The sequence below is a fragment of the Symphodus melops genome (assembly GCF_947650265.1).
Source record: "Symphodus melops genome assembly, chromosome: 5".
NCBI lineage: Eukaryota > Metazoa > Chordata > Actinopteri > Labriformes > Labridae > Symphodus > Symphodus melops.
Window position 1 is genome coordinate 13,902,809 of NC_136695.1, and position 14,210 is coordinate 13,917,018.

Sequence of the window (14,210 nt, forward strand, 5' to 3'; positions counted from 1 at the left end):
GCACAGTTTCCCTATTTTAGAATTGCACTGAAGAGACAGACCTGGTAAAAGATCAAATGAGTAACATAACATTTACCTAACAGAACATTTATGATGACTCCTGTTGTCAAAATATGTATTTATAATGACTTTTCCCCACATTAAGCCAGCTTTTAGCTCATTTGCAATATTGATTTGATGTGATGTTGTACTGAACTTAATTTCACCCTCAGCTACTCTCAGCTTTTAACCAGCTTGTCAGCCGTGTTTTTGGAGATTTCAGCTGCCTCTTGACTGTTTGCTTTGAATTTGTGACAATAAATGGGTCTTTGTGTTTGTTGTTTCCAAGAGGAAGCCTTGGTTGTTATTATGATTGGCAGCGCCTTAAAAATAGCAAGGTCTCACTTTTCTCCATCTTTGTAGAAGAAACAGAAAACACCACTGCTCAGGTCATGTCAAGAGTTCTATTTTTAACTTGCATCTGAATATACTAACAGATTGCATCCATGCAAATGGTACTCGAACCGGAGAAAGAGTGCTAATAGTTTTCAGAAAAGAGAAGTCAGATCCGTGGTGATGATTGTGGGTGGTGTTCATAATGGAAATTGCAGTATGACTGTTGATGGTCTTCATATTTCTTTATCTCATTATTCCATGTTCAGGTCAAATAATTCATGCCAGATTGCCTCTTTTCCAAATAAACATGCAGTATGCTTGACTACAGCAGATTTAAAAAAAGGTCAATTATAGAAAGCCCTAAGACATAAATAATCAGAATATAGAAATGAACTATATACAATGCACCACATATATTATGTATCATTCAGAAGTTCAGTGAAGAATGAACTCAGTTACTTTTTATCTCCTGCAATGATGTGGTGTGATGTGATTTAAGTACCATAGCAACCTTCTGCATAGAGATTAGTACTTACAGTTTTCATAAGATGGGTTTAAAATGCTGCCAAAACCATTACTTTCCTGTACTGAACCTCAGTCTTTTATTGTTATCTTAGAACAAAAAGAAGAAAAGCATTTGTATAAAATCATTATTGCATCTACAAAACATGCTTGTAAAAAAAGAGCATACTGAAAACATGCTGATTCTTTGAATTGATCCATATGACTGTAATCAGGTCAAAAGAAATAAAGGTAATGGTAAACCTCAAAAGCTAAAAGTAATGTGACCGTGGAGTTCTAACAGTGGTTTGCCTGAAATTACAATAAAAACATTTGTCCTCTGAGATATCCTTGCAACAATCAGAATTTAATTGAAATGCTGTCAGTATGCTACTGTATGTATTCTCTCCTATCATGATTAAAAAGAGTGAATAATTCATGAGCTTCTATGTATTACTTTCTTGTCTTTGTCATCCAGTGGTGAACTGCACAGATCCGGGTATCCCTGCCAATTCTATCAGGGAGAGTAAGATTGAACATGGGAACTTCACATTCGGCAGCGTGGTCTTCTATGACTGTAATCCAGGATATTACCTGTTTGGGTCATCAGTGCTCACCTGCCAGCCAGAGGGCCACTGGGACAAGCCTCTCCCGGAATGCATCGGTACAGTGGTTATTAATTTACATTACTTTTGCAACTGTTATATTCTTGTTAGTAATGAAGTACCAGTGTGTAAGATTTAGGTGTATCCATTGGTAGAAATGGATCTCAACATGCATAAGCTTGGTTACAAGGCAAATGAATTACAGTAACTGAGGAAAAGCATTTTGTTTCCATTACTGTCATATTAGCTCAATAAATCTACAGACAGAAGCAGGTTGCAATCGGTTCCCTTACAATTACTAAGTGTTTCTAAATTCAAGAAACGGATTCTCTAAGTGTTTTTAAATGTCTGGTTTAGATTGTTTAAGGAAGTAAATGACTATGATGGCATCACCAAACGGTTTGTTGACTTTTTTGAGGCCCTTTACTAGAGTATTTTGAATAACGGCATCCTTTTTTTTTTTAAGCCAGCCATGACCTAATTAGAGTCAGTGTAGTTACAGTACGACCCAAAGTGGATCTTGAATGATATAATTAAATGTATCTGTATTAAAAGGGTCTTCAAAACATATATTTATCCAGCTATTTTTTTTCCTTTTCACTATTTTTTTCTTGTTAGATCTTAATTGATTGGACAATTTAAGAGAAACAAGAAATTTGTGTCGAGAGTCAAACCAGCAGCTGATGCGTTGAGGACAGTAACCTCTTTAGAAAACGTTACAGCATTAGGAGATAAGTTGTGAGACTGAATTGAGTATTAACACTTGTTTGTGTGCTTTTTAAAAAAAAAAAAACATTGTGCAAGTTGCCAAACACACTGCCTGAGAGCATGAGTGTGTTGTTTGATGTCATATAGCATATGGTTATGTAGCATTGAGCCTAATTTAGAAACTGGAGCTCACAGGAGCAGTTGTTCAGGCTATTGCTAATGTTGCCTCTAAACCAAGTGCAGACAAAATATAACCGTCCATGAACAGTATAGGTTATCTGAGGTTTTCATGTTGCACTCCAACACCTGGCTCATCATGTACTTTACTTTTGTTTGAGACCGCCAACGGTAATGACCTATTTCTGCTGAAGTGATCAGAAGCAAACCTCTACATCGAGCACATAGGCTCACAAAGCGTTTCATTGAATGGTAGAGAGATGACGCATCATTAATTTAGTTTATCAAACAGAATGATAATTAAAGAGATACACTTGACTGTCTGACTCAAATGTCTATTCACAGCTACTATTTGTTAGGAAATTAGCTCTGCAAACTGACTAAAACTGACTTTGCATTGTGAGTCTGAGCTGATTAGTAAAGCTCCAAAATTTAACTTAAAAAAAACAGAAAAAAGGAGAGAAAAGAAAATCCTTGAACAGTCTGACGAGCATATTTTTCATATCATTTTGTTTATACACAATGAAAGCAAATCTATTTTATCTGGAAAGATTATGAAGGCAAGAAAGTCAGCTCTGAGTAAGAAACAGTTATGATCTCAATTGTTTGTTTTAATTTAACACAAGTTTCACAAAACTACCTAAAACATTCAAAGTTCACATCGCGGAGGATCTAGATGTCTGATGTTTTTGTCAAATTTTTAAATCAGAAAGCAACATTATGACGGGATATCCGCTGACTTCAGCAGAGGGGACTTTCAGGGATGTGAATAACATCTCTAGCCTAGCATGTTAGACATATGTATCCATTGGTATGAAGTGACCTTAGATTGTATGAAACGAAAATAGAAAAGCTCATTAATTCTTTATAATAAACTAACTAATTAGCTTAATAAATAAACTTTCTCTCTTGCGTTTGTGGTGATGTCTGTTAAAACAAACCCCTCAATACATTCACCTTTTCATTGTTCATTCTTATGTCCTTCCCTTACTCTGTCATGCAGAGGTGGAATGTGGCCATCCAGGTACCCCTCCCCATGGACTGATGAGTGGGGAGAAGTTCACCTTTGGCTCCACGGTGCGCTACTCATGCACTGGAGACCGGCAGCTCATAGGAGACTCATCCCTCACCTGTCAGCTGAACGGACACTGGAGTGGTCCACTGCCTCATTGTTCAGGTAGATCAAAACAAACACTGAAACGGATTTCAGCATCCTGCTGAAGACTTGTGTTTTATTATTTTATTTTACAATTTTTAATAAACTTTATCCTCCTGTACAGAGGCATTCTAAAGTACTGGAAAGATTTGTTTGCAGCCAAACCTTTTTTTTTTTTTTTTTTTCTTTAGTAATCTAAAGTGGTTAATGAGCCACACAGCTATGTGTGCTGTTTTTGAAATATCTGAGTATGATTACTATCACCCCAGTACTGCAGTTTAATATAGTTGTGTGTGATGCCTGTTGCTTGAAAAATGAGATACTAAAAATGTCTACAGTATTTCTTCAGTATTTATATATTTATACTTCAGTCTAATATACTGCAGAAGAAGTTGTCAAAAGTAGTTCACTCAAGTGTTTACAGCAACGTCTGCATTATACAGACTAAACAGGACACTGATTCTGCAGAAACAAGGGTGTGAAATTATTGAAATATAGTTTCTCAAGTGGCACCTAAAACAAAACTCATTCAACTCTTATTATATTAGTGTGTCAACAGTCTAAAGTATTGATATCCGCACAGTTGGCTACACAGTAAACACTTCCACACATCGAAAACGCACGTGGGAGTTCTGGCATTATTATGGGTTATTTAATTAGAACAAAAACAATTATAAGCACTTGTTTGAGGTTCAAGGGAAATGACACACATGATAATTATCATCCAGACTAAACCAATCATTACCCTCAAACGAGAAGCCTTTATAGAGCTCGTAGAAGTTTATTTTGATAAGGCGTACCTCCCAAAATATTAAACCATTGTTGTTCAGCAAGTTTCAGCATTTCACTTTACACAACAGGTATGTTTGTGGTGTGTACTAGTGTGTGAAGTATCTATATTTGGCTGATGCATACTTGGAAGGACAAAGTTGAGGTATTAATAGGGAGCTCGGACTTCATGCCTCAGCCAATGAATTTGTCAAGTCAGATGATGCCTCCTGCATTGACAATCAGTCAAGTGGAAGATAACACGTCTGGCCTGACACAACCGAAGTGCAGAATCTGGTCCAAACGACACAACTTTTTGTGGCCAATTTTCAAAACACACAGTTGCAAACTGTACTCTTGACGTTTTCTGTAAACCTGTTAAAACCATGTCTGAGTGTGTATGTCTGCAAAAAAACGACAAACTTTTTCCATTAATCCCCTCTGTGTTCTTCTATCACATCACACTTGAACATTCCTGACCCTTTCAGTGGATTCCCTTTTACCGAATGTTCACTCAGTTTGTTCAATTCACTGGTCCAGAAGTAATGTTTGTAAGCACACTCGTGTGACGGTGTTTTTTTTCTCTCCCGTAAACTGGAGTGTGAACTCACTACTCTCCTTTGATAGTTTGTATTTACTCAGACAGTTGGAGAGTAGCGAGGCAGTAGTGCAGTAAGGCAAGAAGAATAGTAAGACGATGTACATTCATGTACCGGTACTGTATAGGAGCTTAAATCTCTTTCATAGCTCAAATTGTCATTCAATGTTTTGTTCCTGGTTTAGAAATGGTGTGGTGGAGTATATTTCTCTGCTCTTGCATGCATAATTAGCCACAGCGTGCAGCGTAATAACTGTTTTTAGGAAGAAATTATAGTCGTAGAATCTAATAATATATGTCATTTTAATGTTGGTGGTCAGAACAACAAGTTTTGAAACCCATTTTGTTCTGCATCTTGTACTCATTAAAACCAATTTGGCATCTATTATTGAGAGAATTTGATCAGCACCCTGTGGTGATGACAAATGAGCCTGTTGGAAAGTGATGGTTTCTTGTATGTTGTGTTGTATTCAATTTAATCACTCACCCTGAGCTGTGTATAAGCAGCATGAGCTCTGATGTCTTTGTTTATCTGAAGACACCCAGTTAATAAACTTTTATCTGCTCAAAACATTTAACACCAGGCCACATTTGGAGCATTTAATTTGGCTTGTCCTAAACTCAATCAGCATCAAGCCATCAGTGGAAAAGTGAGATAAGTAAAGCCAACATTAATCTGTTCCAGAGTATTTAAATAGTCAAAGAGCTCTCTGTGTTTAGAGAGGAAACCCCTCTGGAGGAGAAAGGCTCCTGGGTCAGTGACGAGAGAATTGAATCAGAAAGTGACACATTGACTTTCATGAGCTTAAGAAAAATTATTGTAAGTTATTTAAAAGCCAAATTAAAAGTTTTACAAACATACACAGTACATATTTAGTTCAAATACATATATAACCACAAAAGAATAAATGTATAGACATTAATTCACAAGATTTTGTTGTGAGTTTTGGGACTCGTATTTCATGAATTTTCTTTTTATGTAGCTGGCCAGCAGTTTTTAAATGGAGTCATCATATTGTAACATAACATGGTATTAATCAGCATTTGATCACTGTGAAATCAGCAACATATCATGCAAAACAGACTCCTTTGTGAAACACTCGTTCATCACAAAGAGGTGGATCCAGACCAATGGCAGTAAACATCTGTTACAGCTGTAGGAAAAAAGAGAACACAGCTGGACCTGAGTTGTTGCTAACAGGAACTGGCATAGTGATGAAGCATGGAGGGTTTAAATTAGTACAAGTGTACATATTAGCACCTAGTTTAACAGATACATTAGTTTGTGAGGTGATACTGTAGTATTATAAGAGTGATCAAGAAAGCTGTCATGAAAAAAGTATTATATTTTTATCATTTTTATTTGACTTTATTTCTCAAAAACGTCTGTTATCATTTGCTTTCTGCAATATTTTGAAAGTTACATTGCAGAAATGTTTGCTGCATAGTCAATTGTCAGCCGGACTGGGATTTATCTAATTGCACATGTGACTTCTCAGTGTTCATCACCAATAGCAACACAATAATGTAGAATATAAATTCCTAAGAAGTCAAGCCCAGTGTTCATGTATCCATCCATGCATCTATGCTCCCTTCATCCATCCTCCTTTGTTAATTAGCAAGACAGGGCTTAAAACTGCTTGCCAAGCCATTCCACTTTTGTCCTCATCCGTTGCATGGCTGAGTTGAAAGCCTTATTATTTCCCCACAAAGGGAGCCTTGGTGAACAGACATTAACTCAGATTCAAACCGAATCCACCACCATCCCAATTAGTGAGATTATAGCTGTCACAGTGCATGCGGAGCTGGACTGCCTCACCTAATCGAAGGAGACTAATGAAGTACCGACAGCTGCTATGGAACATAAAAACACATACAGTAAAGCACACACAAGTGGACATCTACACACAAAGACAAATCCCAAGTATGCATACTGAACATGCACTTTTAAAGAAACGTGCATATAAATACAGGCATAGAGTGGCAGGGAGAAGTATAAACACTAACATGGGTCAAGTACACTCTTACACACTCATATGCAGTACATGGTTAGGCAACAGTGCTCATATATGAATTCATACTTAATGTTAACAAAAGCCCCATGCAAACATAAACCAGCCCCAGCCCTTGGCCTTTGACATGAATAATGTGATTTGTAGACAAGTTAACCCAGGCAATGTATGGAGACGATATGAGCTAAGTTTATACAGTACTGTTTCTTTCACGGACCAGCAGTGAAACTGGACTTGTTGAAAAAGACTTCCAAACATTTAATAATGCAGATCAATGAAGACGACTTCAGAGTCAATGAAGCACAGATCCTTCACAAAAGGACCACTCGCACTGAGCTTGTACAGCCCCAGTTTCAGATATGGTACAAAGTCTGTCTGTCTGCTTTGCCTGCTTTGTCACTCAATCTTTTTTTCTCATCTTGTGATATTTGAGCTTTTGATGCAAAGCGTTTTGCTCCTTGCTATTGGTGTCATATCTGTTAGAGAACTGAGTGTGCATCAGTGGAAGTGCTGGCTGGTGGTTTGTGTGTTCTATGCTTTTCCCTCTGCTCTGAAAATATTCTGTAATGCAAAATGCAAATGAGCCCATCCCCTGAACTCATTCTGACCTTACACCACTCAGCGTTGCTTGCTGTTTATCACAACATAAAGTGTTCAGTCATCATGGAGAGCTGATGCCATTACTGTCAATTGTTTTTTTGGGGGGGTTTTTTCTGATGGCTCAGACGAAGAACAAGTCCCATTTTTCATTCACATTCAGCCATAATGGGGACATGATAGGGGAATTTACAGGAGGCACTGCTTCATTTTATAGGAGATAGTTCATAGGTGTGCAAAACAAGTAGTGCAAGACATTAAAAGTGTTGTATGTTCCTCCAAAAGAGAAAAGACAGGAAGGATAATTCATGATAATAAAAAATGCATTTAGCTTCAGAGGTCAAACTGTATTCATCATTTCTCATAACCACAGCTGGTTGCCTTTTAATGCTGGCCGCGCTCTTTTTATGGACAGAAAACTCATGGTGTCAAAGCCATGAAACGTATCGGTCCTCCAGGTTGTTGGCGTGGTGACAACTGCTCATTGGTGCATTGTGTGTTTTATAGCTGCTTCCTGGAGGGCTCAAAAGATGTACAGTTGGAGTCTAAGTCCTCTCTGTATCATCCTTCTGCTTTACAGCTTTACACCAACACCGGGTTATATTTCACTGCCACAGCCTTTTAAAAGGTCCCATCTGTGAACACACACCCATAGACACTTAAAGTGAATGTCATCTTTAGTTTTTTGTTTTCATCGCTCCTTGTCTGGTTATCTCCCAATGCAGGTGACATGGCAGACACCTGTGGGGATCCTGGCACTCCTGCCCATGCCAGCAGGGAGGCAGGAAACTTCAAAGTGCGCAGCAAGGTGCGCTTCACCTGCGCAGTGGGACACACTCTGTACGGCTCAGCAGAGAGGATATGCTTTCCCAACGGGACCTGGTCAGGCAGACAACCATTCTGCAAACGTAAGGAAGATCACTTAAATGTGTTTGTGATGTTTTGTAAGTAACAGCAGGAGAGGAGTGCACAGGAGTCATACGGAGAGGCAGCGCAAACTCACACACACACACACACATCTACACACACACACACACACACACACACATCTACACACACACACACGCACACTATCACAGTAACACTCACACAGTTAGACTCAGAGATACTGTACATAGTTAAGGGTGGAGGGTTACCAGACCAAAATACCTACTGTATGTGCAATTACTGCAAATGTCCCGGTAAATAAATAATGAATCTGTCAAATAGCAAGATAAAGTCATTGTATATATAAATGAACTAGACAATAAAACTGATTCTGATTCTGATTTTGAAACACCTAAAGCTAGCGTGAAGACTGGATCAGATTTTCAGTGGTTCAGTAATCACTGTTTTTACTTGTCCTTTTACCACGTCATTCATATTTAACAACGCGATCATGAATTATAATTCTAAATATCTCACCAGAAGCTCATATTAATTTTCACAAAGGCTTGGGCTACAACTGGTTGAATGCAATTCAAAATTAAATGGCAATATACAGTATAACGTGGCAGTTAACAAAATACTATATTTAGTTGAGTTATAGAAAAAGTAGGCTGCAGTGCTGTAGGGATATTACCTTTACTTGGAACTTATATGGTTATCCTTTCGAAATATTGTCTTGTTTGCCACCAAATTAATCAATGGAATTACACCACTGCGTGACACCAAGTAAAAGTAATAAATAATAATTCTAAGTAAGCACCACATACATTGAATTTATAGAAAGGACAACTCATCTCAACCTCCTCCTGTATAAAAGTGAAGACAAATACTGACAGGCACTGGCACATTGTTTTGGAGCCTCAGATCAGAAGGGTCCGGCTGGAAGAGCTCTGGTACTGGTAGCATGCCATGTGAGATAACCAAAAGGCATTTAACGTACTGATAGAAGGGCAAAGATCCTTCAGGTCAGTATAGTCGACAGAAGAACAGAATCTCTTTGAAGTCGACACTCACTGTTATGTAAGGTTAATTTTCTTCATTGTTAGTGTTTATTACGTTCCTTTGCCCTGTTACTCCTTTACGATCCTGTGCACACAGGGCTGCAGGAGCAGCATTTGTCAACAAAGCTGTCAATCATGGCAGTTTAAACCTTTTTATAGCCCCACTATTTTTCAAGGAAACTTCTCAGACAAAGATGACTTGTAACTGTTATTCATTTTCAAGGCACCTAAAAAGATAAAGATTTTTGCACACTCATCAAAACAGATTATTATTGAGTGTCATTGTTTATTTGGCACCAAAACAAGATCTACATTGTTACTAAAATATTTTGAACCCTATCTGTCCCCAGCTTCACACCCGCATATCATATTAAACACATGACCTTAAGTGAATAAGTAATGTGTTACTCAGTGTATAGATAGGATTGCATGTACATCCACACCTACACAATGTGACAGAATCAATATGTTAACTATAAATATTTGACAAACCTCGAGAAAAGGGGGGCACAACCACCGCCTGGATTACCGGGAAAAATAACTATATCAGTTATTAATAATTAATCAATCTCATATCAGAATTTTGAATTCTTTATTTAATTTTGGACTACCTAAGAAGACACAAACAATTTTAATCTCTCAACACCAGCTCAGAGCAGACCTTACTGTTGAAGTCTTCCCAAAACTCCCCAGTGGCTTCGCGTAGATACTCTCGTTCTCTTTTGGATCAATCAGCCCTCTCCGCGAGCCAGCAGCCGCCGCAGTCAGCCAGGTAGAAAGTCAGGTCCGGAGCTTAAAGATGGAGGTTTTGGATGATAGCTGAAGGAATTGGTCCGTGTCATCTCAGCTTTCCTCGAGTGTATCAAAACAGAAAATATTTTGCAAGTTCAATTTCCTTTTTAGATTAATCTGATGGCCATCTCGATTCAGTCCAAATTAGGAAAGGTGTGTCCAAGATGTGAAGAGCCAGGAAAATGTTTAAAAAGACCTTGCTTGAGCAAGAAAAGATTAAAGAGTCCAAATGTGCGTGTAAAGTTGCAAATTAAAAATAATTTAATAGGAATTGTTCCTGCGGTTCAAAATCTTGAAAGTAAAAGAAAAGACTGCCGTGAAGAAAAGAAAATTAAAAAGTGAGACAAAAAAAAAAATCTGAGTCAGTTTTAAGAAGGATAAGAAAGTTAATTTAGCAAAACTGACCTGAACTTTTTTTTGTCCAGTCTTCTTATCGGTGCAGGAGAGGGGAGGTTCAGAGACCACCTCCCCCTATGGCATGGTCTCAATGAAGTGAGTTCAGGCTACTCACTAAGATTACAAAAAAGGACTACACATATATACATCACTATACATTCATTTCAACATAAATTGTTCCATGTCAAATTTCTGTTAAAATTGACTTACTCATAGTTTCTATATTAGTCATCAGCTTTTCAGCCAAAGATCATCACAATGCATTCAATGTGACAATTACAAATGTATGGATTAATAGATGCATCAGTGTTCCTTTGATGGAGATTTCATTGTGGTTTTCCAGAGTCCTGGAACAGTGATCTAATCTGATTGTCTTCCTGATGATATCCACATGGGCAATTTGACCCTATGACTCAATTCATGGTTTTATTGCTTTGCAGTTCACAATGTCAGTCCGTTCGTGTATAACAGTGTGTCCAGTTTCCTGTAAGTTGTCTAATCAAGGTTTTTTAAGAATTATGGTTAAAGCTCCTCCAACACTTGCCTGAGAGGAAGAGGCTTTCAAAACATTAAGTGGGAGATCCAGTCAGGAGTGATAAATGAGGGTGCTGAATATCACTACAACAAACACAAACGATTACATAGCTCACTAACACTGCACTGTACCAGATGGATAACTATCTCTCTGCTGCAGTCTGGTGTTTTCTGCCAGCTCTAACAGGCGTCCAGATTTCAACCAAAAAATTCATTAATTCTAGTCACCTAAAGCCAAGTTCTTCTTGGATTGTGATAAATGAATCATTGTGGATTTTGAAGATATTACTTCACAGACAGCCAGCTCTACATTTTGCATAAATTACCTCCAGGGGTCAACCGGAAATTGAGTCTAATGTTTGACTACTTCTGCTCTCTTTTTCTCACTACTGTCCACCATGCTGGCACAGTGCCAGTGTCATTTTTTATGCAGAGGCCCCTTTGACTATTCTCTGTATATCTGCCTTTCATTACATCTCTCATGTGTCTCCCTTTTTCTGTCTCTTTCTGCTGTCTCTCTCAATCCTTCGTCGTCCCTGATGTCGGCCTTTTCACTCGCTTCTTCCCCGATGTCTCTCTATCTTAATCTCATTGTGTGGCTGTCTCTCCATCCCTGTCCACTCATCCATCTGGATGTCCTCTGCCTCCCTCTCTCACTCTCTACCGCTCATCCATACCCTCCCTCCCCTCAGTTTACCCCACATCTTTCATTCCCCACCTACCTTTTTATCTCTATCTCCCTGCAGAATTCCTGATTTAAAGATTGTTTTAGCAACCTCAGGAGGGAGGGGGCATGAATTCACTGGAGCCTGAATGAGTTTCAGTGCTGGTCGTGTCTGATCTAAAGCCCTGTCTGCTGTTAAAGCCCATCCATTCGTTAGCTACAGCCTTTTTACAGTTCCTGAAAACAGTCACTGTTGATATTCAGCTTAATAATATCCATCTCACAATACCACCAAGGTCTGTTTAGCTAATCTGTCATCATGTCTGCCTGGAATTAAGGTCCCATATGAACCCCTTTTTGGGGGGGTTCATATAGACACATATTCAATTTATGTGTCTAGTAAAGTATGTTCACAATCGCTAATGTAAGAAAAAAAAGAGTCTGCAGGCTCTCTCATATGCCTGTATTTCCCCAGTTCTGGCTTTATTCTTGGATGTTTCCCGTCCCTTTTACCATATTGGGAATGCTACAGCCAGTCCCAGGTGAGCTTGTGCTTGCCACAACGAGCCAATGGGCTTGCATCAGTGACATCATGGGTTTCTGATGTCACAAACCCTTTTTGAACGAGGGGGGGGGGGGGGGGGGGGGGGCCTAGAGACCAAGCGTTTCATGCAGCTACTGCTACTGCCAACAGGCAGACGTAGGAGATGCTGCGGACTTTGAATTTGTGCACATCAATTTGCCTAAACATTTGCAAGACACCTGGAAAACACACTAAAGAACAAATAAAACCATGACAAGCAGAACATGGTACCTTTAATAAAGAGGAAGCCAAAGAGACGGCCATGTTTTATTTTGCCTTATGTCTGTGTGTGTTTTAATATGCCGTTGACTGATTTACAGTAAATTAATGTAAGCATTTTGGTACCCGCTGTGTTTATGTGCTCTACTAAAAGTTTACACTTCAATTAGATGGCTTGTGTGTGCGTGCGTGTTTAAAGGAATGCTTAGTGTGAAAACTTTCAAGTCCACTGCAGAATTCCTTTCTACTCCAGGGAGAGTGTCAGCTTGCTCTTTATTTTTATTTTATTTGTTGCTCTTTATTGTTAAAAAAAGACGAGGGATAAGTTATTCCTAAGTATATTTTATTTACACATCTGTTCATTTTTTAGTTGAATCAAATAATTTAAAGTGTCGTTAGAACAAACCCTGAGTCTTTTCAGCACAGTTGCAAATTGTTTAGTTGACATTACTCCCACTTGCCTCCTCTTGTGTTCTATCAGCATTAACTGTCATTACCATGGATGCACTATGAGACTTGACAATTCACTTTACAGTATTTACTGATGACTTTTCAATCAAGTAATAGGGATTTGTGTAATCAGCGCTGCTCATTGGATTCTCTCAATGTTTTCTACTGGTTTTCTTTCAAGCTTCTTTAAGGTAAACAGTTCTTCCTCACATGCCATGATGTAAAGGACATGCTGATGATGGGGAAAAAAAGCCAATGACAAGCAAGGCGTAGATTAGGACCTACAAATATTCATCAGGTTCAAAGTATAAAGAGCACTTTTTTTATAGAGCAATATTTCAATTCACACTATATGGAAAATAATATATTTTCCAAAGCCCCATCCTAAGACCTTCAGAAGTCATCTTACAGTCACCTTTGAGGCTCCCAGCCTTCCAATGGTGAATCACTGATATGGAAAATAGAAAATCCATTACTATTTTACACCTTTGACCTTCACCTCTTAATTTCTTTCTCCCCTCTCTTGCAGCTGTACAGTGCAATAACCCTGCTACACCTGCCCATGGCCTAATTTCCCGTGTGGATGGCACAACTTTCTCCCACTCCATCGTGTTTTCTTGTATGGAAGGCTATTTCCTCACCGGCTCGCCCACACGCCAGTGTCTGGCAAATGGCACATGGTCTGGCACAACTCCAAACTGCACAAGTGAGTTCAACATGCACACAAACATGAGGGGATAGTGGAGTCACATCTCTCGGTCTAGTGGAATCTCTTTAAAGGTCACTGGGCTGCACAGTTCTCTTGTTATGAAATAAAAGAAGAGCAATGCATTGTCTGCTTACTGCGGTCAGACACAGTTTCAATTATGGCTTTGCTGTGAAAAGAAAAATGTGACAATATACAATTCAGTTGGTTGATCACATTTGGCTCAGTCACACTTTCGCCAGCATTGGCAGCCAAAGAATGTAATATAGTCGCATTCAGGAAAAATAACAAATAAATGATCATATATTGGACATAGAAGATGTCAGTGGTTGTCATAAGTGCGTCCAGGATGGACAGAGTGTTGTCCTGTGTTGAGCTGTTACTGACATGGCACATGTATCCAGGCATGTCAGTCATAATAAATGCAGAGGACTAGACTGA

At 38.7% G+C, this 14,210-nt stretch overlaps 1 protein-coding gene across 3 annotated transcripts in view; it reads left to right on the forward strand.

The window, feature by feature from the left end:
- Positions 1 to 14,210, forward strand: part of LOC306823539 (CUB and sushi domain-containing protein 3-like) — a 218,788-nt gene that overhangs the window by 168,880 nt on the left and 35,698 nt on the right. For all 3 annotated transcript variants that reach the window (XM_079343128.1, XM_079343130.1, XM_079343129.1), the window contains exons 55-58: positions 1,355 to 1,540; positions 3,370 to 3,543; positions 8,223 to 8,405; positions 13,593 to 13,769. In XM_079343128.1, coding sequence (XP_079199254.1) covers positions 1,355 to 1,540; positions 3,370 to 3,543; positions 8,223 to 8,405; positions 13,593 to 13,769 — 720 coding nt within the window. The remainder of the gene's footprint in view (positions 1 to 1,354; positions 1,541 to 3,369; positions 3,544 to 8,222; positions 8,406 to 13,592; positions 13,770 to 14,210) is intronic.